Raw genomic sequence first — 25204 nt, 5'->3', positions numbered from 1 at the left:
TTTACGTAGAACATTCATTCTATACAATGTTTATATTTTTTTTAGGAAATTAGAAATAACATTATTGGTGGATAAAAAATGTATGATTTCTATAATATAGAAGATGTGAATGTTTGATTTCAAAATATAGAGGGTCTATTTTTAATTATACAAATGTTTAGTGTAATTAATTAGGATTGATACTTATACGTTATAGTATGAATCTTATGATTTTTAAAATATATTGATCTCTATAAATTGTTTTGAGTTTTGACTGTTTTTACTGTAATATTTTCAGATTATATTAAAAAATAGTAATATATAAATTAAATTTGTTTAAACACAATAATTTATTAAATTATTTAATTAGAGCTCATATTAATAACAAGTATCAGTAATAATTCAAGTTATCAAGTTGATATAATATAGAGGCGCAAGACTATAACATTAATGTGTAAACACTCTCTTAGCTTGTTTTTTTTTTTTTTTTGAAATACTCTTAGCTTGTTGTTAACTAGGGATATCACTTAATTATTTAAATATGTAGTTTAATTTTTTAAAACATAATAATTAGCAAATATGCAAAACTACAACATTATGTGTAACTATCTTTGGTTATTGTTAAATGGCTTAAGTCATCTATGGCCCCTTAAAGTTGTCAGTATAATTCACTTAGACACCTTAACTAGGACTAGTACCTATTAAACACCTCTACCCTCTCGAATTTGAACCATTTAGACACTTTTTGCCGACGTGGCACAAAAAGTGTAATTCACATCTTGGTGAGTGTGTGAAATTAAATATTTTAACATTTTTCCTTTTCCTTTTAAATCTTTTCTTTTATTTTCTCATTATTTTTTTTTAACAATAACAATCTTTTTATTTTTCTTCTCTTCCAAGACCATACACCTACTGCCACCACTTTTCTTCACAAATTCATCGCCATTTTTTTTACAAATTTTTCTGCTTTCTTCTTCTTTTTTTAATCTTCTCATTATTGTCTACTTCCATCATCTTTTTTCTGGAAAAAGATGGAGATCACCATCCACAATTTTTTGTTGGAAAAATGGAGATGTCTTCTTTGTCGGAAAAAATGGAAACCATCTACGTCTTCTTTGCCGGAAAAAATGAAAAATCATTATTCAAATATTTTATCTCTCCCTCTTCACCTCTCCCCCCAGACACCACCTTGACCAACACCCCTTCTTCCTCACAAATCAGAGTCGAAACAGCAAAAACAAAAAAACAGTAATATATAAATTAAATTTGTTTAAACACAATAATTCATTAAATTATTTAATTAGAGCTCATATTAATAACAAGTATCAGTAATAATTCAAGTTATCAAGTTGATATAATATAGAGGCACAAGACTATAACATTAATGTGTAAACACTCTCTTAGCTTGTTTTTTTTTTTTTTTTTTGAAATACTCTTAGCTTGTTGTTAACTAGGGATATCACTTAATTATTTAAATATGTAGTTTAATTTTTTAAAACATAATAATTAGCAAATGTGCAAAACTACAACATTATATGTAACTATCTTTGGTTATTGTTAAATAGAATCGTCGCTTATGAACCATATGATTTTAAGTGTTTCTATAATGTGTCGATGTATACTAATTCTAAAGTACTTTGAGTTTCGATTTTCATTATTGAAATATTTTCAAATTATATTTTTACTTTTTATGCATAGCTTAATTTTTTTTAACATACTAATAATTACTACAATTACCTAATTAGAGCTCATATTAGTAACAAATATAAGTAATGATTCTCAAATCATCAAATTGACATAACACAGGGGCACAACAATACTACAATATTTGGCTTTTTTGGTTTGTTATCTAGATTTGATATATATGAACTAGAGTGTTTTGAGTTTTGACTGTTATTATTAAATTATTTTACATATATTTAAAAAATTATGTAAAATGTAATTTAAATTTATTTATATATTAAATACAATTAAATTACTTAATTATAAAAATTCATAATCAGTTTCAAAAAAAATATTAATTTGAGGGAAAAATAATATTAATATTATGACTATAACATATCATTTAATAACAAACATTTTTTTTGTAAAACAAAAAATAATACTAATAAAGAGAAATATATATGTTATGAAATTTTGATAGTTCATGCATAACAAATTTGTGTTGTCATTATCATCGGAGAACTATGAAGATGTTTTTCTTTCAATTTTTTTTATAAAAGTTTATTTTGAAATCATAAAGAACTTTCTATATCTTTTCCGTGTTATTATAATTTTTCAATGAAGCACCATCAATATTTTTATCCAAAAAATATTTGTATACGTCTCTAGTACTAAAATAAAAATATATATATTAATTTTAATGAGTCTTTATTTGTGTATGATATGATTCATATACGATCGAGGATATGAAGACACTCACATAATAAGAGAAACATTATTATAGTTTCAATTTTCTTCATATTTCGCTCACATACATTCTAAATATAATCAAATAAAATATATTTTTATTATTTAACTTCTTTCTAGAAATCGATGTGTAACAACAACTTTTTGAAATAAATAGGAGTAATTGTTTTGCCAACTCAATCAATTTCAGATTTTTAATTTTGAGTATTATAGATATAAATTTTTAATATTTAAATTTAGATATAATTTATCTTTTCTAGATTAGAAATTATAAACTAAAATAGATCATCTACACTTTACTCCTCTTTTATNTTTATTATTTAACTTCTTTCTAGAAATCGATGTGTAACAACAACTTTTTGAAATAAATAGGAGTAATTGTTTTGCCAACTCGATCAATTTCAGATTTTTAATTTTGAGTATTATAGATATAAATTTTTAATATTTAAATTTAGATATAATTTATCTTTTCTAGATTAGAAATTATAAACTAAAATAGATCATCTACACTTTACTCCTCTTTTATACTTTTTAAAATTTCTTTTTATCATTAAGAAATAGGAAATGGAAAATAAATAAACAAACAAAGAATAAGTAAAAAGGAGGAATTTTTTAAACTGAAAAAGAGATATGTTTTTTACTACTTTTTTTATTATGTAGTTTTTTACTACTACGCTTACATTTTTAATTTTTTTTAAAACAATTTTTTTTTTTTTAGATCTTGAAAATTTCAAGAGAGAAGAGTGGGTGAAACTTATGTTTTTTTTGGTGGATTTTGTGGTTCATTTTTAATGTTTAACTATGAAATCATAAATAATTAATCTCATCAAATATTTTCAATGCATTGGAAACACAATTGAAGAATATATTTAATATTTGAGTTAAAGGGCAAAAATGTCCAAAAACAAACTAGTTTATAGTGTGAAAATGTTCTTTTACCATTCTGACAAAATTATGGCCAAATTTTTCTGGTCAAAAAGACTTTTCCTATTATTATTATTGCATAATCATTTTATTTTTGTCATAACCTGACAAAAGATTGATATTCTTTAAAAAACATGTTGGTAAAGAGCATTAAATTTTGGAAAAATTACACCATATACACATTTAAGAGATAATATTACGGATTTTAAAAATACTCTTAAAAAATTCTTATTTATAACAATTTATTTACGGGTTATAACATATCAATTAAATTTAAGTTTATTTAAAAATCAATTACGATTTAATTTAATAAATGATTAATCTCTTTACATTTTTATATTATTAATTATTAATAGTTAATTAATTTAATTGCAGTTCCTTTTTTAAAACAGAAATTATCAGTTACACAAATTTAGGAATTTACATTGATTAGAGTTTCTTGAGTACCGTTACACTCCAAACCTCCCATACGTTAATCCTCCCCCCTCCCCCCATGTCTAACCAATACTACATGCTACCACCCCACTACCCCACATTCAAAATCGTCCCTCCCATCTTTCTCACCACTCCACTACCCACATTCACAATCATCCCTCCCACCTTTCTCACCACTCCACTACCCACATTCACAATTGTCCCTCCCACCTTTCTCACCACCCCACTACCCCAACTTCACAATCACCCCGCTCATTCCGTTTCTCATCATCATCATGCCGAAGAAAATCATTGAAACGCCTCGAAAGAGTCCTCAATTAGTTGAAGGAACTTCTACGGATGAAGTACATGCTCCAACTTTCAATATATTGACTCAAACCCCGCCGCCAAAAAATGTTGAAACTCCGGCAAAGGGTGGTTCCTCTCACTTTAAGGATCAAAATGAGAAGAAAAATGAAGCAAAGAAAAGGGTGAGTCCGGCAAATCAAAAGGAAAAGAAGAAGAAGGGAAAAGTTGTAGAAACTCCTACTGATTCTGATTCTGATTTTGTTAGTGAAATAAAAAAGAAAAAAAAAACAAAAAAGTAATAGATGTAGAAGTTGCTCAATCTTTAAAATCATCAATAAGAAGAACAACAAAAAAGAAGGAATCAGAAATTCCAATATCCGAAAAAGGCAAAAAAATTGTTAAGGTAAGTACTATATTTAATTTATTTTCATATTATTCAGATGATGCATGTGCCTCAACAAGAAGATAGTACCAAGTATGTATTTCTATACTTTACTGATTTCATCAGAAAAGTTAACTTAATTTATTTCTTAAAATGATTTTTCTTTTAAATTTTTTCAGTGATTGTGGTTTGTACACATGTCTAATTTGCTGAATACATCAGTAATGGTGTTTTTGATATGTATTCTGTTGATATCGATGCAAAGTACCATCGTCAAAGATATGTCACAATCATATGGCATTATGGAAAAACAAAGAATGAGAATGTCGCGATCAGTGAGAGTGAAGTAACTGGTACGGTTGCTAGCAAATTTGATGGACCTCGCATAGCAAAAGAACATACTCCGGATACCAACAATTATCCTACACCAAGACTATGGAAAAGAAATTTGAGATAGTTGATTGCACCTTCTACTTTTTAGAATTACATGTTTTTTTTAACTTTTGGACAATATTTTTGTGTTTCAGTATTTGATGATATATAATATCCACTGTTTTATTCCAGTCAGATACCATCTACATATGAATTACTGACTGACTATTATAATTTCAGGATACTAGTAATATACAGATTGCATACCATTTGGATACACCATTTGGAAGATATATTACACATTGAGTATAACAGTTTTCAGGATGGCAGTTATATACAAACTGCATACTAATTGGATTCAACATTTAGACTAACTGATATTACTGTGTATTACTAACTAGAAACAAAAAGAATACCAATTTATAGTTCATAAACCAACTTTGTCTTATAATTGGTATCCCAACTGTACACTTATGGAATCCAAATTCATTCATTCATGATTTTTTTACTTCATATTCTAACACAAAAAATAAAAAAATAAAAAATGAATGAAGTTGGTATCCAACCTGTATAAATACCTTGAAGATATGATTATGCCAATGTAAAATAGTGATTATTGTATTTTGTAACAACCTCAATTACATCTTTTTTTATATTTATTCAAGTTGGACACCTAATGGATACCAAATTATTACTAATTGTAAATTATATTCTCTTAACAAGCATGTATTAAGTACTTTAAAGATGTATGAAATTGATATACAGTTTGTATAAATACTGAAAGAAACGAATCTGACAATCTAAAACAATGATCATTAACTTTTGCACCATCATTAATTACATCTTGTTTTATTTTGATTTAGAGTAGGACACCAGTTGAATACCAAATTGATACTCATATAAACTTACATTAAATAATATCAACTGCTATTAGGATACCAAATGCATACCATAATTACTTTATATAATTATCACTAATATGAACACTATCTTATATATTAAACTGGAATGAATTTTATTTCCAGCAGTATGCAATTTGTATGATTAATGAATGAATCTTGTATAAAACATGAACAATATATTAAACACTTAGCTGTAATGCATTTCATGCCAATTCTGTTTCATATCAAAACAAAACATGAGTCTAAAAGACAAAATAAAATAATTTTTTTTATATATTTTATACTAACAGGTGGGCATCGATCACTAACTATATATTTTATCTCTATATCATTAATAATAACATCTATCATAAGCTGCAATTTTATCGCACTTACTAGACCACTATACAAACTAGAAGATTCATAGATAATCCCCTCCATCTGAAAATCAACATATTTCCCTGTTTCATTAAACAAAAATAACAGTTAGTTTTACATAATACAAAACAATTATAAATATGTTGTATTTATATTAACTTTTCATACCAAAGATAATACAAATTTAATCCAGTTCATTCTACTCACACAAAAATTACACACACTCGTCATTACTTATTCATACAAATATCATTCCGACAGTATACCAGAATTCATACCATAAAACAGATTTCATAAAAAAAAAACATTTCACATTTCATACCAACTTAATACACATTCATACAAATAATCATACTTCTTGCTCATTTTTTTTACACAATACAAATTATTTTTTCATACCAATTTCATTCTATTCACACAAAATTACACACAATAGTCATTACTTATTCATACAAATATCATTCCAAACAGTATACAAGAATCCATACCATAAAACACATTATATAAAAAATAACATTTCACATTTCATGCCGACTTAATACACTTTTCATACAAATCATCATACTTCTTACTCATATTTTTTACACAAAAGTAAATACATTTTCATACCAATATCATTCCAGTTACTATATCAAATTCATTCCAGCTGATACATTTTATTTATATTTAAAAAAAAAACAGTAATTCATATATTAATTTAAATCTGCATACCGAATCCCTCTCATTATTATTATCATCAAATTGACTAAAGAAATTCCAGTTTCATAACAATGTTACAATAAATTTCATAATTTTTTTTCACAAATTTCATAACTTTACAATGATAAAACTATTAATAATCTGTACATTTATAATCAAATCATTCATATATTAAGCCAATTTTGCACGAAATCATGATATAGTCAATATACAAAATAACCAAAAAAAATAAAATAGAAACGTACCAACAAAATCATAGAATGTCATTAATTACAGTTTCACATAAATTAGTACGTATTATGAACTAAATGGATGATTTATACAAAAGAACATCACAACTTAAATATAGTATACAGAAATAAAATTACAAAATGTGATTTACATATATATTCCATATCGAGTTAATAATAAAATTGTGAAAAAAAATCAAAATGTTGGGCGATTTCATACAAATTTTGTATAGTTTTCATACCTGAAAAAAGTGAGCAAAATTTTAAGAAAATTTTTATGCTTTAGAATGAATTTTTTAAACCTCAGAGTGAAATTTTGTACTTCCTCTGTTACTATTTATTTGTTCATTCTTTTACTTGATGCACCTATTAAGAAAATAATAATTAATATAGTTAGTTTATTATTTTACCTCTATTAGTTGATAGAATTTCAAAATCAATTTATTCATTAAAGAGGTTTTACATTATTCAAAAATAGTAACTCTCTAAATAAATTAAAGATATAATAAATAAAAAATATTATCTTTTGTTAATTTGTCAAACCGCTTAATTATTTAACGCTCCCTAAATAAGTGACGACTATCGGATGCATGCATTTATTTCTTGGTGAAACTGATGATATTATTAATACAACTATCCATTATTCCATTTAATACAAATTAAATTACCCTCTCCGTCCTCGCTTAAATATTCTATTTCTTTTACTCTTTTCAAATTGAACTAAAGTTATATTTCAAGCTAACACCTCAACTTTTTTAAAGAAAAAAATATGTATTTTTATTTTTCTATTAAATAGTTAAGTTAACTAAATAAAAAAATGATATTATTTTTAATTATATGTATCTACCTCAACTAGCTAGGAGGTTCAAAATCTATATGTATACATAAAAAATAAATCATTATATATATACCATATAATTTTTTGTATACCTCCTCGCTACCCTCAAGATTTGTCCATGCATATTGAGAGAAATTTAATTTGCAGGCGTTTTAGCAAAATAATTATATATAGCATGCGATACGATTTGTACCCTCAAAATCAATATATTGACGTATGATTTGGGATCATGATTACAAATTCTAGATTCTACAAAAAGTATGATTTGAAATAATTTTAATGTAAAACTTGATCTATATATACTTGTTCTACTTTCTCAATTTTTTGGATCGAACCTATCCGTTGATCTTCTAGTCAGTCAATTTTCTTTTTTCATTATTTTTAGTAGTGTTTATGTTCTCTTAACCTTATGCTTACTATTTTGTTGATTCTCGAGAATAAATAGATAATTACTTATTGAACTTGAGATTATAAGAAGGTTAGAGACAGAAGTGTCTAAGGATGAATTTGCGGCTAGGATGAAAATTATATGACTCTATTGTCCTTCATTGCATTCATAACTTCCTCTCTGATGCTTTCCTTTTATGACCTTCCACTCCTTCTCCTTCTTCTCATAATGATCGATTTTAAAATGTGTGGTAAATGAAAGGTATGATTATGACGATATTGGAATATGAAAAATAATTTTTAAAGATATGGTTTGAGTAGTAGGTGGGCCTTGAACACAAATAAGTCTTTTGTAAAAATTTGATAACATAATTAAGTATTTTGTCTATTTTTAACATGGTATGGTGCTAAAAATAATCCAACTACAGTAAGGCTGTAAATGGCACAGATTATAAAGTCAATAATGAAGCCATACATTGTCCACCTTACCTATTGCTTCTGATAGACTATGATTCTTGCAAAAACACACCAAACGAGTTAATTTCATGCTACATATCTAAAATTCAGACTATACACGTGATAAGAAAGCAATTTCAATTGTTTATGCAATTGTTATTTTTTCCGTTTTAATTAGCGGTGATAATTGAAAGGGTTACGCTATAATTGAACGGGATACAATGGATCAAGCCAACAAATCAGCTAAGATCCATTTCAATTAAAATTTGTTTGCATCAAAATCAATTATTCAATTTTTACTAAGTTTTTATTATTTAATTTATTTTTTAATAAGATTTTAGTACCTAATAAAATTATTATCTCTCTTTATTATGGCTAGATTGTTTATGAGTATGGTTAGAAAATTAAACTGACCCACAATCCTAATCAAACCAATCTAAAAAATTGACATTTGATGTGGTTTAGTTTGGTTAATTAGGTTTGGTTTTAAATTTTGAAAATCGATACTATTTGATTTGGTTTTACTTAAAAAACTACAAAAGTCCCACATTGGCGGTTAATGAGATGGATGGACTCCTTATAAGGCTTGGACAATCCTCCTCCCTTTGAGCTAGCTTTTGGGGTGTGAGTTAGGCCTAAGACCTAATATAACAGGGTATCAGAGCAGGGTCATCTCACCCAATGTTGGGGGCCCCAAAATTGAAAAATTGCACAAGCACCAGATGCTAAGCACTGGGCGTGAGGTGGGGTGTTAAAAAATGACAAAAGTCTCACATTGGTGGTTAATGAGATGGGTGGACTCATTATAAGGCTTGGGCAATCCTCCTCTCTTTGAGCTAACTTTTGGAGTGTGAGTTAGGCCTAAGACATAATTTAACATGCTATACTAAAAAAAATACTCCCAAAAATAACCAAATCGAACCAAGAAATTATATATAAAAATTTTGTAATTGCTTAAATATTATTCATAAGTAAAATATAAATATTTTGTTAAATTTTAATTAACTTAAGTCTTTAACTTTTCATTTCCTTAAGCCCAACAATTAAATTTTAGTCTAACTATTAAACTCGTAAGTCCATCAAAATCCATTACTATAGTCTTTACCTATCATACCTCACATCATATAGTCACACTTTCTCTTAATTGAATCACTTTGTTCGTGAAATAATAAGACACAATACATAAACATGCCTTTTAACTTGGCCTTTGTTGATAACTATGCCCTCCAACTTTGAGTGTCTGTAAGTAAGCACTTAAACTTGTATAAAGTTGAACAAATAGATACATATGTCCTACGTGACGTCCTATATTGCAATATCATATCTTGCATGGTGTCCTACGTGTATTATGTCATGTAGGACGTGTGTATCTACTTGTTCAATTTTATACAAGTTTAACTGTCTACTTGTGCACACCCAAAGTTGGAGGATATATATATGTTAGTTGAAGCCAAGTTAAATGGTACATTTATATATTATAACTCTAGTATTGTTTAATTGAGTCCACGGTAGCTTTCCTATGGATTGTTCATGTACTTGGTATTTGTGTCTATTGAGATGTGTATGCCTTCAAAAATTTATTACTTTCACAGTGAAAGAAACCTCAAAACCCGAACAAAATCGACACTAACCAAACCAATGGTTATTTTTTTCATTTGGTTTGATTTGATTTTAGAAATTTAAAACTGACTTTATTGATTTGGTTTTGATTTTCGCCAATAACCATTCCAAATCGAACCATGAATATCCCAGGCTATATATAAAATAAATCAATTTATTTTTTTAAAAAAATCTTTCAAAAAAATATTTTGACAAAATTTTTCATTAGTTCATTTGGGCTTACACATCAATCCATTGTTATTGAGTTGAGCTAATAAATAGGTTGTTCAATAATCCGTCCAAACTTAAATGAGTTTGGCTACCTGAGATTGATTTTGTCACCCCTAGTTTTAACCTACATTTTTTTTACTGAGGAGGTTCAAAATTCACCTTGAATTTCTAGTTCAAATCAAATCTTAAGCACCATATTTTTATATTTCAAACCCCCTTACACCTTGTTTGGATTGTTGTTACATGTTGTATTGTATTATTAGTTTAAATACAATGTTTGGTTTGATCATTATTTAAATTTTATTGTATCACATAGTTTAAATTCATCCTTAGGTAAAGGACAAAGAGCCCCATTTTGTGTAACTACTGATTTGATATGATCTCATCGTCACCTTAATATTTTCTTCTTATTTTATCTTTAATTATTATTTAATAATCTTAGTTTTTCCTTTACCTTACCTTTTTATAATCACTCTACCCTATTTAATTTTTTAAGATTATCATTCAAATAATAGGCGTGTAAAAATAAATAACGACAAAAAATGATACAATCTATCCAAACATTATATTCACTAAAACAATACAATATGATATATTATAAAATAATTCATAACAACCATCCAAATAAAATTCTATAGTGAAAATGTTAAATCCGTCACGGTCAATACGATGAGAGTGAACACCAAAAAGAAAAGTCTAATCAACCAGTAGTATAAAATTACAACAACAAAAAAAGAGAGGAGTTAAGAACATGTCACATGTGGATTTGTCTATTGTTCTTTTATTGTTTATTATTATATATCTTTATCTTGCTAGCTAGTATTTTTTTTTGGCTATAAATAAGAGACTCATTTCCATTGGATTTTCACAACAAAAACTCATCATCTCTTTTTATACTTTTAATTTTTTCTCTTATTCATCATCATGTTAGGCCAAATTGTGGGTGGACTAATTGGTCCCCCTGATGGCTCAAAGAAACTTAAAGGAACTGTGGTGATGATGAACAAAAATGCTCTAGGGTTTACTGATCTTGCTGGTTCTTTGACTGATACAGTCTCTGATGTCCTTGGCCAAAAGGTTTCTTTTCAATTAATTAGTTCTGTTCAAGGTGATCCTAGTAAGTTACCTCTCATGCACTTTATATATTTATCACATATGCATTATTTTATCTGCTGCAGTGACAGGGTCAAGATTATCACTAAAGAAGGTTGATATTGACGTTATTAAAGATGGTTCAATATGTATTGTTTGTATATAAAATATAATTTTATTTGTGCTGTATAAATAACGTAACTTTCTATCGAAGGAAGTTTAGATGAATGCCTTTGTGTTAGTCGAAGGTGTCTCCTACAGTTGGAGTACTCGAAGTTTAATTGGAAGGAAAATAATAGGCGTGTGACAATTTGCATCTTACATATTGGTGTGTATTTCAGAGGCGTATTCAGGATTTCGAGATGATGGGTGCACTATTACAAAAATGTTAATTTAAGATATAAATTTGATCGGTTTGACATTTAGGTTCTTATTACTAAAAGATGTTCAAATTTTAGTGACAATATTATAACATGATCGAGTATTTATAAGCAACACACTGTCTCTGTATATAAATGCTGCTAAATGTTTTATCGACCTTAGATGCAATATTAACATGATAGGAATTATATCAAAATTATTTTTCATCTGAACTAAATTTCTGACTTTGTCACTGTTTGCCAGCAAATGGTTTACAAGGGAAGCACAGCAATCCAGCCTACTTGGAGAACTCTCTCTTTACTCTACCACCATTAACAGCAGATGAAACATCCTTTGGTGTCACATTTGATTGGAATGAGGAGTTTGGAGTTCCAGGTGCATTTATCATCAAAAATACGCATATCAATGAGTTCTTTCTCAAGTCACTCACACTTGAAGATGTGCCTAATCATGGCAAGGTCCATTTTGTTTGCAATTCTTGGGTTTATCCTTCTTTTAGTTACAAGTCAGATCGCATTTTCTTTGTAAATCAGGTATGATTTACTTTTTCAAACTATTAACGGGTCGTTTCGTAGCTGGTTTGGAGGTGAGTTATGCATGCATTAATTGCTGCGTAAGTAATGGTATGTAATGAGTTATGCAGGTATTAAATTGATGTTCTATAAGTAATGTCACGTTTGGTAGGTAGTTAGGGGGTAACACTACTAGAAACAAAAGTTTTTTTCATCATCGGGAATCAATGGAGAATTTGTGCTATACAACATGATTTTCCTATTCATTTTTCAGCAATTCAGCTCATTGAGAAAATGCATGGTGGGAAAATAGATTTTCAGTGCAATACTGGGAAGTTTCTTAATTTTTCCATATGAAACAATTACAATATTTTTCTTTTCTCGCCAATTTAATAAAAATATTTGTGGGAATAGCTACTGAACATTTTTCAGTCGGAATATAGTGATATTTTTGGTAGTGCAAGTTATTCATATATAAAATTGATACGATGTTTGGTTTACTATTTAAAAATAAGCATAACTAATACATACTACATATATATGTTATATGAGAAAATCCATATATTGTTATAGGCAGGATATACATGAATGACTAAACTATGCATAACTAATCCATACATAAATTCCCTTATACTAATTCATATACTACTAATACCTGGATGACTCTAACCAACTACGAAACGACCCTTGAGCATGTAAACAAAGGCAAGTGTTCAAACTCAAAAGTTTTAGCAATGTCTTGATTGTTTATGCAGCCATATCTCCCAAGTAAAACACCAGAGCTTTTGCGAAGATACAGAGAAAATGAATTGCTAACATTAAGAGGAGATGGAACTGGAAAGCGCGAGGCGTGGGATAGGATTTATGACTATGATATCTACAATGACTTGGGTAATCCTGATGAAGGTAAAGAAAATGTTAGAACTACCTTAGGAGGTTCTGCTGAGTACCCGTATCCTCGGAGAGGAAGAACTGGTAGACCACCAACACGAACAGGTTAGTTAGGCGTTCACAAATATCAGTCCATTCTACGTACTTACTCAACGCGTATAGCTTCATTGAAAGCAACTTTTTGATCAGTTACATTGTTGCTTTGTATAGATCCTAAAAGTGAAAGCAGGATTCCTCTTATTCTGAGCTTAGACATCTATGTACCGAGAGACGAGCGTTTTGGTCACTTGAAGATGTCAGACTTCCTAACATATGCTTTGAAATCCATTGTTCAATTCATCCTCCCTGAATTACATGCCCTGTTTGATGGTACCCCTAACGAGTTCGATAGTTTTGAGGATGTACTTAGACTATATGAAGGAGGGATCAAACTTCCTCAAGGACCTTTATTTAAGGCTCTCACTGCTGCTATACCTCTGGAGATGATAAGAGAACTCCTTCGAACAGACGGTGAAGGAATATTGAGATTTCCAACTCCTCTAGTGATTAAAGGTACAATTTGTTACATCATAAGAAGTAATCTAGCTAATGATCACTCACTTTTATGTGTTTGTATGATTTAAGTATTGATTGTGCAGATAGTAAAACCGCATGGAGGACTGATGAAGAATTCGCAAGAGAAATGCTAGCTGGAGTTAATCCTATCATAATTAGTAGACTTCAAGTAAGTTGGTTTCTTCGCGATTAGGAAATTGTCTCGAGTTACTTTTGATTGTCTATAATCTATATAGTCTTCTTGTAGAGAAAGAGTATTGATGTTTTGTTTCTTGTTTAATTTGCAAGGAATTTCCTCCAAAAAGCAAGCTAGATCCCGAAGCATATGGAAATCAAAACAGTACAATTACTGCAGAACACATAGAGGATAAGCTGGATGGACTAACGGTTGATGAGGTAATGTATTTACTCGAAATTCCACACTAGTTTGTATGATTACGAATCGTTACAAGTACTAAATAAGGATTTTAACATGTTATTTGACAGGCGATGAACAATAATAAACTTTTCATATTGAACCATCATGATGTGATTATACCATATTTGAGGAGGATAAACACTACAATAACGAAAGCATATGCCTCGAGAACTTTGCTCTTCTTGCAAGATAATGGATCTTTGAAGCCACTAGCAATTGAATTGAGTTTGCCACATCCAGATGGAGATCAATTTGGTGTTACTAGCAAAGTGTATACTCCAAGTGATCAAGGTGTTGAGAGCTCTATCTGGCAATTGGCCAAAGCTTATGTTGCGGTGAATGACGCTGGTGTTCATCAACTAATTAGTCATTGGTAATTCCCTTTATGTCATACGACTTCTATAGTGATTCATGATACACAATAATAACTAACTCGAAGGGGAGCCTTGAAGATACTGGTAAAGTTGCTATGAGTTCATAAGGCTGTGTACAATAGATCCTTGTGGTTCGACCCTTCTTCAGACCCTGCATATAGCGGGAGCTTTAGTGCATCGGGATGTCCTTAATAATGACTAATTCAACACATGCTTTGTACTGTTAATCTAAATGTTTGATCATCTTCGCAGGTTGAATACTCATGCAGTGATCGAGCCATTTGTGATTGCAACAAACAGGCAACTAAGTGTGCTTCACCCTATTCATAAGCTTCTATATCCTCATTTCCGGGACACAATGAATATTAATGCTTCGGCAAGACAAATCCTAGTCAATGCTGGTGGAGTTCTTGAGAGTACAGTTTTTCAATCCAAATTTGCCATGGAAATGTCAGCTGTCGTTTACAAAGATTGGGTTTTCCCTGATCAAGCCCTTCCGGCTGATCTTGTTAAGAGGTACTATACGATAAGGTGTTGTCAAAATTAACATTATACGAAAACATTAGGATGTTCACATTGGTATTTTGCTTATATGACCAATTCAATTTCAGGGGAGTAGCAGTTGAGGACTCGAGTTCTCCTCATGGTGTTCGTTTACTGATAGAGGACTATCCATACGCTGTTGATGGCTTAGAAATATGGTCTGCAATCAAAAGTTGGGTGACAGACTACTGCAGTTTCTACTATGGATCGGATGAAGAGATTCTGAAAGACAATGAACTACAAGCCTGGTGGAAGGAACTCCGAGAAGTGGGACATGGGGACAAGAAAAATGAACCATGGTGGCCTGAAATGAAAACACCACAAGAGTTAATCGATTCGTGTACCACCATCATATGGATAGCTTCTGCACTTCATGCAGCAGTTAATTTCGGGCAATATCCTTATGCAGGTTATCTCCCAAATCGCCCCACAGTAAGTCGAAGATTCATGCCTGAACCAGGAACTCCTGAATATGAAGAGCTAAAGAGAAACCCCGATAAGGCATTCTTGAAAACAATCACAGCTCAGTTACAAACATTGCTTGGTGTTTCCCTCGTAGAGATATTGTCAAGGCATACTACAGATGAGATTTACCTCGGACAACGAGAGTCTCCTGAATGGACAAAGGACAAAGAACCACTTGCTGCTTTCGACAGATTTGGAAAGAAGTTGACAGACATTGAAAAACAGATTATACAGAGGAATGGTGACAACATATTGACAAACAGATCAGGCCCCGTTAACGCTCCGTATACGTTGCTTTTCCCAACAAGTGAAGGTGGACTTACAGGCAAAGGAATTCCCAACAGTGTGTCAATATAGAAGAAGGAAAATGAAGAAAGCTGGAGTTTGAAATAAATTTTTCATTTATGTTAAGTGTGATCTCTTTCATTTCTGTATGTTTGATTCTCCTAAGTTTACTGTATTTTCATTTCAACGTTACTTGTTATGTATTTCTGAGTATGTTGTGAGAATAATAACACGAATTCCAGCTGAAAATTCCAATATATTTTGCAACAATTAATTGTCATGTCTTCTGATATTTCTGGATTTGAATATCACTACATGAAGTTTCAATATTAGAATTCGAAACCAAATAGGGGATTTTCGAAATAGAAAAATCTCGTCGCTCAAGGATCGGATCTTTTATTTCATCTTCTAAGCTAATAGATTGCTCACTCAAATCAATGGCATGTTAAATTTGTGCGGTAAGCATTATCTTGAACCATGAAAATAGTGAAGCAACTTCTACTACCATGCATATATATCGTTATTGGCTAAGAGATGTATATATTCTACATACAATGTATATCACGTACATGGTGTATGGGGAAGGGGTGTACGAACACTACAACGAGAAAATGTGCAAGATATTCTCTATAAATTAAACGGAAAAGGGCCAAAAATACTCCTGTACTATTCGAAAATATTTAAAAATACCCCTTATCCATCTATTGGGTTAAAAATACCCCTCAGTCAACCTTTTTGGTCCACTATGACCCTTTAAACTAACAACCCTATATTTTTTAATTATTATTATTATTAATTATAATTATTACGTGGCGTCTTTCTATTGGTTAAAGTAAATTCTAACCCACCAAACTTTCTCCTACCTACCGACCTGACCCATATTGACATCCCTGACCCAAACCCAATTAAAAAAATTGGATTATCTCATCTCCCCTAAACCTAATATCCTATTTTTCTTCTTTTCCCTTTTCTTATTAAGAAATTTCAAGATCAATTTCACCTAAAATGGGTTAGATTTTCAGTGCAATAATTTATTGAAGTTGAGGGATTCAAGTTGGAGCATTGAATTTTGAAGTCTTCTCTTCATTCAAATATCTAAATCTTCTTCTGTTACTTATCGTGATGTAGGAGAGTCTTGAATGGTTGCCAATTTTTTTACTGCTGCGAAACCTAAAACGATGGTCGTAGGTTTGTTGTCGCTTTGACGACGAATGGTTGTCGTTATTGAGAATGGCAAGGTAAAAATCAATTTTCATCTCATGTGACAATGTTTATTCACATTTTAAAAAAATCATTGGATGTCATTCGTCAAAAACGCAACATGTTAAGGAAGACGTGAATGATATGTCTAAATTGACAAATTTGAATTATGTATCTGCCTTGAGGAGAATGTTTCAAATTTGGAGTTCAAAGACAAGCGGTGGAGGAAGATTGTGCTATGGTCATGGTTTTTTTTTCTTTGAAGATGATGTCTTGAATTGTTGTTTTTGCTACTTTTCTCTAGATAAGTTTGTGATATGAAAAATTGTTGATGGTGTCTAGTTAGTGTAATGTTCTTAATTGCAATTTCTATTGTTGTTGGTATTGTAGCAAAATTGTGTTTAGTTCGCAAGCTTCATTGTAATTCGTTGCTAATGAAGTGAATTAGGATCAATTTTGTGTTCATTTTTGGATCAGTTTTTTTATCTCATAATGGTGCATGCACTTTAGTTGAGTTCTTGCTGCTGTTTTTTCTTTATAGTTTTCGTGTAGTTTTTGGTAGAGTTTAGGTACTGTTTGATCGAGTTTAGGTGTTAGATTTGAAGCTATTTTTACTCTAATTTCATAGATTTGTTATTCTTCAATGCTTTTATAATTTTATAGTTTGGTGAATTTCTCATGTTTAACAACTATAAGAATAGCTTTGAAACTTAAATTTTATTTTTCCGGAAGTGTAAAGTCATTTTGTGGCAGCATTGTGTAGTATCTATTGTGGTGCTTTAGAAGTATTCTTGATTTGGCTGGCCTGGCATGTTTCTGCAACAAATTGACAAATTCTTATTTGTATCAATGACACAATAAAATTGACTTATTTTAGGTGTTTTAAAGCTAAAATAACTTTTAAGCACTTTTGGAGTACCTAAAAAAGTTAATAGAAGTGTTTTAGTTAAAACTTATTAAAGTTACACATATTAACCAACAAACTATGATATAAGTTATGAGGGGTAGTAAATGGTGCACATTAACAATATCTAGCCATTGCAATACATTTCTGAATATTCTGTTCATACAAAAGTAAGCTGAACTATGTAAGACGTGTTTCATCCACAAATTCACAATGTACTTCACCTTATGTTGAGCACAACAAAAATAATTAAGGATGAATCAATACAAAATTAGCAAATTCTTGAATTAGTCACTGGAAAAATATGTACGTTTCCTAAATGTTGGTCATTTCTTCTCTAATCTTGCCTTCTTAGTCTTTAATTTACCAACTTTTTTTTCCTTCTCTGCAACCAACTGGTTTGAGGTCATTGCTGCCTTGCCTTTACAGGTAACTTTCTTTGGTGAATAAGGCATATTGGTAGGCTCCACGACACCAAATTCATCTCCCTTGAAGCTAATTTTTCTAGTACCAGTTGGTCTTCGTTGTAATTTTTTTTGTTGAAGCCTAGTCCTTTCTTCAGATACCACCTTCGGCCTCAAAATTGGCTGGCCGTCTTCATCTTCATCTTCCTCTTCACCTTCCCATTCATCATCACCAATGGTTGAATGTTGATCAAATTGTTGTTCTTGTTCAAAAGTTTGACTCTCGTGTGCTGTTGTTAAGGTCACATCTTGCACTTTCTGGGAAGATCCTTCACCCATATTCTTTATCTTCTCATTCACTTGCAAAAACAACCAAGAATATTTCACCGAATTAAACAAACAATAAAATTAAGAATATTTCAGTTTATAAGCATTCAAAAGTAACAATATTTTACCAAAGGACAAGTTTTGATGTTGTGACCTCTGTTACAACAATATCCACATGTCATTAAAAGTCCTTTTCTTGAAGATGACCAAGTCCCCTCTCTCTTCCTTGCCTCGTCCTTCTCTCTCTTTCTTTTCAACTTTGGTCTACCAACCATTTTATGTATTTCCGGTGGTTCCATTGCATGTTCTGGTTTCACTTTCTAGAATTTTTCACCTCTAACTGGTTGTAGTTTATGCATACAAACTAACATGTAAGCTTCCTTTGAATACCACCAATGCACCTCGCTCATCGGATTTTTTTCCTCGTAAATCAAAGCTTTGATGGCATGGGAACATGGTATTCCTGTCAAATCACATACCCTGCATGTGCACCTCTTTAATTGAAGATTGACGGTATGCACGAACCAACACCATAGGTCGTAGGAAGAAAACAATTGATTTCACACTACAACGCCCCATAACCAGATCCATAACAGGGGACCATAACAACTTGGTATCAGAGACGGATGTTATGGGAGATCAAATTCAACATCAACTAGCACAATTGGTGAACTTATTTCAAGAAGAATGTGCAGCCAATATAGCGAGACAGGAAGCAATAAATGCTCACTTAGATGCACTCACAAAGGATCTAGCGAATTCGAAGGTTGATTCTGAATCAACTGATCATACCAATCAGAATCGGGGCTGGAAGGGTAAAAGTGGAGTGGCAGAAGGGTCAAAATCAGATGCAGGAGGAAGTTCCTTCATTCCTAGGTATACAAAGTTGGATTTTCCATGGTTTACTGGCCAAGGGGACCCTTTGGGATGGCTGAACAGATGTGATCACTTTTTTCGACACCAACAGACTCCAGATGAAGAAAAAGTTAGTCTTGCTTCTTTTCATTTAGAGGGGAATGCACAACTTTGGTTTCTTCAACTAGAGACAGATCTGTCTGAACCATCTTGGAATGAGTTCAAACGTTATTGTAACCTTCGTTTTGGGCCACCAATCAGAAGTCAGAAGTTAGGAGAATTGGCTAAGTTGCGCTAGATTGGGTCTGTGGCAGATTACCAAGAAAAGTTTGAGCAGTTAGTTGCCCGGGCTGGTACACTCACACAATCGCAAAAGATAGAACTTTATATCAGTGGTCTTGTTGCTTATATAGCAATTGAGGTTGAGTTGCATAATCCTCCAGATTTGGCTACAACGATGAGTTTATCCCGGCTTTATGAACGCAAGGAACAATCAGTTTATTCACAATCGTTGGATGCTTGCAAATCCAAGACAGCAGATTTCTCACCTCAACAACATGCCAGATTTGTGAAGAAACTAACCAGACCTGAAATGGAGGAAAGGCGACTTAAGGGACTTTGTTTCAATTGTGATGAACCATTCACCCGAGGTCATCAATGCAAGAAATTATTCTGGATTGACTTTATAGACGATGAGGAAGAGTTTGCTGGAAAAGGTGGGAAATACTAATTTCCGCACTTAGCGCTTGAGGACAAGCCCGATTTGAAGGAGGAGAGTAATGTTATCACTCCTTAGTTATCCAATAGTTACTGCAGTAATTTCTCTTTAGTAGCAGTTATTTTCCTGTAATAGTGCAGTTATTTTCCTGTAATAGTGCAGTCTGTCATTCCAGTTAAGTTAGGAAGTCATGTCCTAGTTTCTAGGGTAGTTATTTTATAAGTATTGTATTTAAACTATCTGGTGTCTGAGAAAATATAAGCAGAAAATTATTCAAGTCTTTGAGTACTTTAAACTCAAGAGATTGCAGGTTCTCTCTTAACGAACCAGCACCATAGGTCGTAGGAAGAAAACAATTGATTTCACACTACAACGCCCCATAACCAGATCCATAACAGGGGACCATAACAGCTTGTCTTCACCTTCATGCACTTCATATCCAAAGTCTCCATTAAAATGAATTTCACACCCTTGAGCTATTTCTCTGTAATCAGTCAGCAAATCCTTGGCATATGGACTGATTTCATCTCTCCAATTCCTACATTCCTCCTCATGATCTTTCAGTAATTTCATTACCTTTCAAACAACGAAAAATCCATAATTAACAAAAATATAACATAATTCTAACAAGAAATATCTTTGCCTACTTGGTAGCAGTTTTGATGTACTTTTTTGAGCTTTAAATTTCAAATATGCACAAAAAAGCAGTTTAGTGTAATTGGAACTATAAGCTAGATTAGGCAATTTAGTGATGTGAAGGTGACCAATTTCTTGCAACTTCTAGCAATGATGTTAAAATTAAAGTTGTGCTTACAAATCTATAAAAATCTAAGGTGCATCGTGTCGAATTCTCTAAAAATACACTATTTTTAGAGAATTCAACATGCACTCGTTAGCATTTTTGATGAGTTCGAGAAACATAGGTAAAGTAATGACACAATGTGCTTAAAATTTTATACACATCAATGTTATAAATATAGAAAATTGATAGTAATACAAGTGACAAAAACTCTAATAATGAAAAAAATTATCAAAGACAAAGTAATAGTTAAATACCTTGACTCTTATCTGTTCCAACATCTTGATAATTGGTTTGTGTCTTGCCTCTAAAATTCATTTATTGAATGATTCTGTAAAGTTGTTGTCAACCATTTGATTCTTGCATCTGGTGTCAAAATAAGCTCTACACCATTTTTGGGGTGGGTAGCCTATTAGTTCTTTGGCAGCCATTTCAGAAACAGTCCCTAAAGTTGTCAATTGGTCATTGAACTCTTCTCCATAAGTGCTCCAAGCACACCACCACATTAATTTTTTCATTAGTACACCCCTCCAGTTCTTACTCCAGTTAGCTTCTATATGTCTAGCACACCATCTGTGATGTGATTTAGGAAGTACATCATCAACAGCACCAATCAACCCCTATAATATCCAAACAGTTAAGTAAATAAGATAAGATTAGTAATTAAAAAAAACTTACAACACAAATGTAAATTAAGTTGAGAATCTATAACCTTTTGCATGTCTGATATAAATGTAACTCCTTCACCCTCCCTCAACTCTAAAGAAGATCTCAATAGCTCCATAAACAACTTCCAAGTTTTATTTGTTTCTTTATCCACCACGGCCCAAGCAAGTGGATAAAAGTGTTTTGCCGAATCTTGTGCCATAGCAACCAGTAAATGTTATACCCCATTTTAACTCGAGGTCCAAACGGTGTACAACATATTGATGATTTCCAAATTATCAACTAACTTAAAAAGTCGCCACCTAATTAGTTATGGTGAATTAGGACACCGAAACATTTAACAAAGTAATATTAAAGTGACTTCAATTAAATGGTCTACTAACTTAAAAAGATTCTAGATAAGAGTTCTATTTTGTCCTAAAGGGAAGGTGTAAGGCATCCTATAAGATCCGTTAAAAACGGTTAACCGGCCAAACTTAGGTTAAAAATGAGAAGAGTGCTAAAGGTTAAGTAATTGAGTAACCAAGTTGGAAAACATTTTTTATTTTAAAGCTCTTTTTTACAATTGTATTAGAATGAAAAAGATTTAAGAAAAGAGTAATTTATTTAGATCAATTTAGACAAATCCATGACTTAAAAAAAGGTAATTAAAAAATAGACATTTGCTCATTGATTGACAAGGTGCTTCCTTTAGAAAAAGTTTTAGAAAAATAAGAGTTTAGAACAAAATATTTTCTTTGTTGAAAGACATTGCCAAGTTTGAACAAAACTGTATAAATTAGTGAGTTTAAAAATGATGCAAAATGAAGTGTTTAAAAAGAATTTGCCAAGTGAATTTTATAAAAGCTAAAGTAACTAATAGGTTTGTTTCTAACCAAAGGTATCCAAACCCAAACATTTATGTTAAGTCAACTATTATGAATCCAAACTAGAAATATCTAAATCACACAAGCAAGTATAACATGTAAAGAAAAACACGTAAACAAATAATGCAAAATGCTTGGTGTTTCCCTCGTAGAGATATTGTCAAGGCATACTACAGATGAGATTTACCTCGGACAACGAGAGTCTCCTGAATGGACAAAGGACAAAGAACCACTTGCTGCTTTCGACAGATTTGGAAAGAAGTTGACAGACATTGAAAAACAGATTATACAGAGGAATGGTGACAACATATTGACAAACAGATCAGGTCCCGTTAAGGCTCCGTATACGTTGCTTTTCCCAACAACTGAAGGGGGACTTACAGGCAAAGGAATTCCCAACAGTGTGTCAATATAGAAGAAGGAAAATGAAGAAAGCTGGAGTTTGAAATAAATTTTCACTTATGTTAAGTGTGATCTCTTTCATTTCTGTATGTTTGATTCTCCTAAGTTTACTGTATTTTCATTTCAACGTTACTTGTTATGTATTTCTGAGTATGTTGTGAGAATAATAAAACTAATTCCAGCTGAAAATTCCAATATATCTTGCAACAACTAATTGTCATGTCTTCTGAAAGTGTTGGACAAACTTGGTTAAATCCTTGTACTATTTCTGGACTTGTTTATGGATTTGAATATCACTACAAGTTTCAATATTAGAATTCGAAGCCAAATAGGGGATTTGAANGTGTCAATATAGAAGAAGGAAAATGAAGAAAGCTGGAGTTTGAAATAAATTTTCATTTATGTTAAGTGTGATCTCTTTCATTTCTGTATGTTTGATTCTCCTAAGTTTACTGTATTTTCATTTCAACGTTACTTGTTATGTATTTCTGAGTATGTTGTGAGAATAATAAAACTAATTCCAGCTGAAAATTCCAATATATCTTGCAACAACTAATTGTCATGTCTTCTGAAAGTGTTGGACAAACTTGGTTAAATCCTTGTACTATTTCTGGACTTGTTTATGGATTTGAATATCACTACAAGTTTCAATATTAGAATTCGAAGCCAAATAGGGGATTTGAAGAAGTAAAGACACAAACTAGCCAAATGGGGTTCAACATCTACTATATACACATAAAAAATAATTTTAACCAGAGTAATTTTTCGTCGAAGGGGGTTTGGATGAACCCCCTAACATCATGTTGGCTCCGCCTCTAGAGCCAGGTAGGCCGAGGGGGTTCCAAACCTCATTCGAAGGAAAATAACACTGTTTATACATGATTAAAAAAAACTATATATAGTAGATGTTAAACTCCCTTAAGCTTCTTCTTGTATTTACTTCTTCATATAGTGAAAATTCTGGCTCCGTCATTGCTAACTTGTACATGCAAATTAGGAGATAAATCACTAATCACATTTTTCCTATGCAACAAAAATAGACAAAGGATAATAATCAGGAAGGAACTGTGTATGTTGAAATCTGAGTAGGTCCCTCCTCTCCAAATCATGGCCACTAGCATGCCGAAAATGCAGCACATAATAGGGCTGTGGCCTGATTCCTTTTAGCAGATGCACAAATCTGAGTGAGTATGATATAAAGTATGCTCCCAGGCACTAGTTTCGAGACAATCTTCTGAAGTCCTTTCTGGACTTTGGTTGGTTTTTTCTTTTCTCCGGTGGACTTCTTTCACCAGAATACCACTCTCTTTCTTTCTTTCTCTCTTTTTTAACTCCATTGCTATTCAGATGGATAGCAGAGTTTATTTCAGATCTGGGGGGAAGTCTTACAACATCAGAGTCTAGATCAAAAGCTGAAGTATGGTATGACTGGGTTGAAAATGCTAGGCATCACAAGAGGAGAATGGTTCTTAGCAGGGGAGCACTTGGTTGGGTCTGAAAAAGGCTAACAGAGGCTTCAGGGATCAGAGGGAAAGCGGCCAAGTCATGGAGATGCAGGGATTTCTCAACTAACTTCTTTATAGCTTTGAAATTCAATCAATACGGGAGATACCTATCTCTAATTTCAGTTAAAGGTAGTGACAGAGTATGTGGTTTGCGAGCTATTGCATAGGAACTGAGGTTTTACCATGTGCGCACCCAAAGGGTAGCGGCTGCGGATGCGGATTTCCCTTGTCATAAAAAAAAAAAAAACAGAGCAGTTATTATACTCCCAGAAAGTGCATTCAATGAGGGGTGAGAGAAGTTAGCTAAAAAGATAGAAACATTCATTAATAGGGCTATAAAACAAACAAAAGCACTTAAATTATCAGGGGAGGCAGACTATGCTGCTAACAAGGGGGGAAGGAGTTATAGAGATGTTTTGCAGAAAAGTAAATGAACCACAATTGAGACAGAGCTACCAGAAGAAGGCAGCATGTTGAAAGCTCGAGTCCAGTTAGAAGACGAAGACCTATTGGTACGTTGTCTAGTGGGGATTTTTTTTTGGAGAAGATGATAC

General features: G+C 31.6%; 2 protein-coding genes across 5 annotated transcripts in view; one reads left to right on the top strand and one right to left on the bottom strand.

The window, feature by feature from the left end:
• LOC125842138 (probable linoleate 9S-lipoxygenase 4) overlaps positions 1 to 25204 on the top strand; it is a 97875-nt gene that overhangs the window by 44554 nt on the left and 28117 nt on the right. The window contains exons 2-10 of one of the 4 annotated variants that reach the window (XM_049521356.1): positions 11566 to 11605; positions 12205 to 12494; positions 13229 to 13469; positions 13575 to 13916; positions 14003 to 14088; positions 14208 to 14315; positions 14406 to 14710; positions 14964 to 15227; positions 15323 to 16253. The exons of 1 other annotated variant lie outside the window; for it this stretch is intronic. In XM_049521356.1, the coding sequence (XP_049377313.1) occupies positions 11566 to 11605; positions 12205 to 12494; positions 13229 to 13469; positions 13575 to 13916; positions 14003 to 14088; positions 14208 to 14315; positions 14406 to 14710; positions 14964 to 15227; positions 15323 to 16076 (2430 nt within the window). In that variant the 3' untranslated portion in view covers positions 16077 to 16253. Of the gene's footprint in view, positions 1 to 11565; positions 11606 to 12204; positions 12495 to 13228; positions 13470 to 13574; positions 13917 to 14002; positions 14089 to 14207; positions 14316 to 14405; positions 14711 to 14963; positions 15228 to 15322; positions 16254 to 25204 lie in introns of those variants that run through there. 2 more of the 4 variants (XM_049521355.1, XM_049521354.1) reach the window with 2 other exon arrangements.
• On the bottom strand, positions 18332 to 18851 carry LOC125841538 (uncharacterized). Its single transcript, XM_049520696.1, has one exon. It carries the CDS (start codon positions 18849 to 18851, stop codon positions 18435 to 18437), a length of 417 nt encoding a protein of 138 aa, XP_049376653.1. The 3' UTR covers positions 18332 to 18434.

This window comes from Solanum stenotomum, chromosome 10, assembly GCF_019186545.1.
Source record: "Solanum stenotomum isolate F172 chromosome 10, ASM1918654v1, whole genome shotgun sequence".
Classification (NCBI taxonomy): Eukaryota; Viridiplantae; Streptophyta; class Magnoliopsida; order Solanales; family Solanaceae; genus Solanum; species Solanum stenotomum.
This window is presented reverse-complemented; position numbering and strand designations above follow the sequence as displayed.

Coding starts and splice junctions, on each gene's coding strand:
- LOC125841538 (XM_049520696.1), bottom strand. CDS start 18,851: ATGGGTGAAGGATCTTCCCAGAAAGTGCAAGATGTGACCTTAACAACA.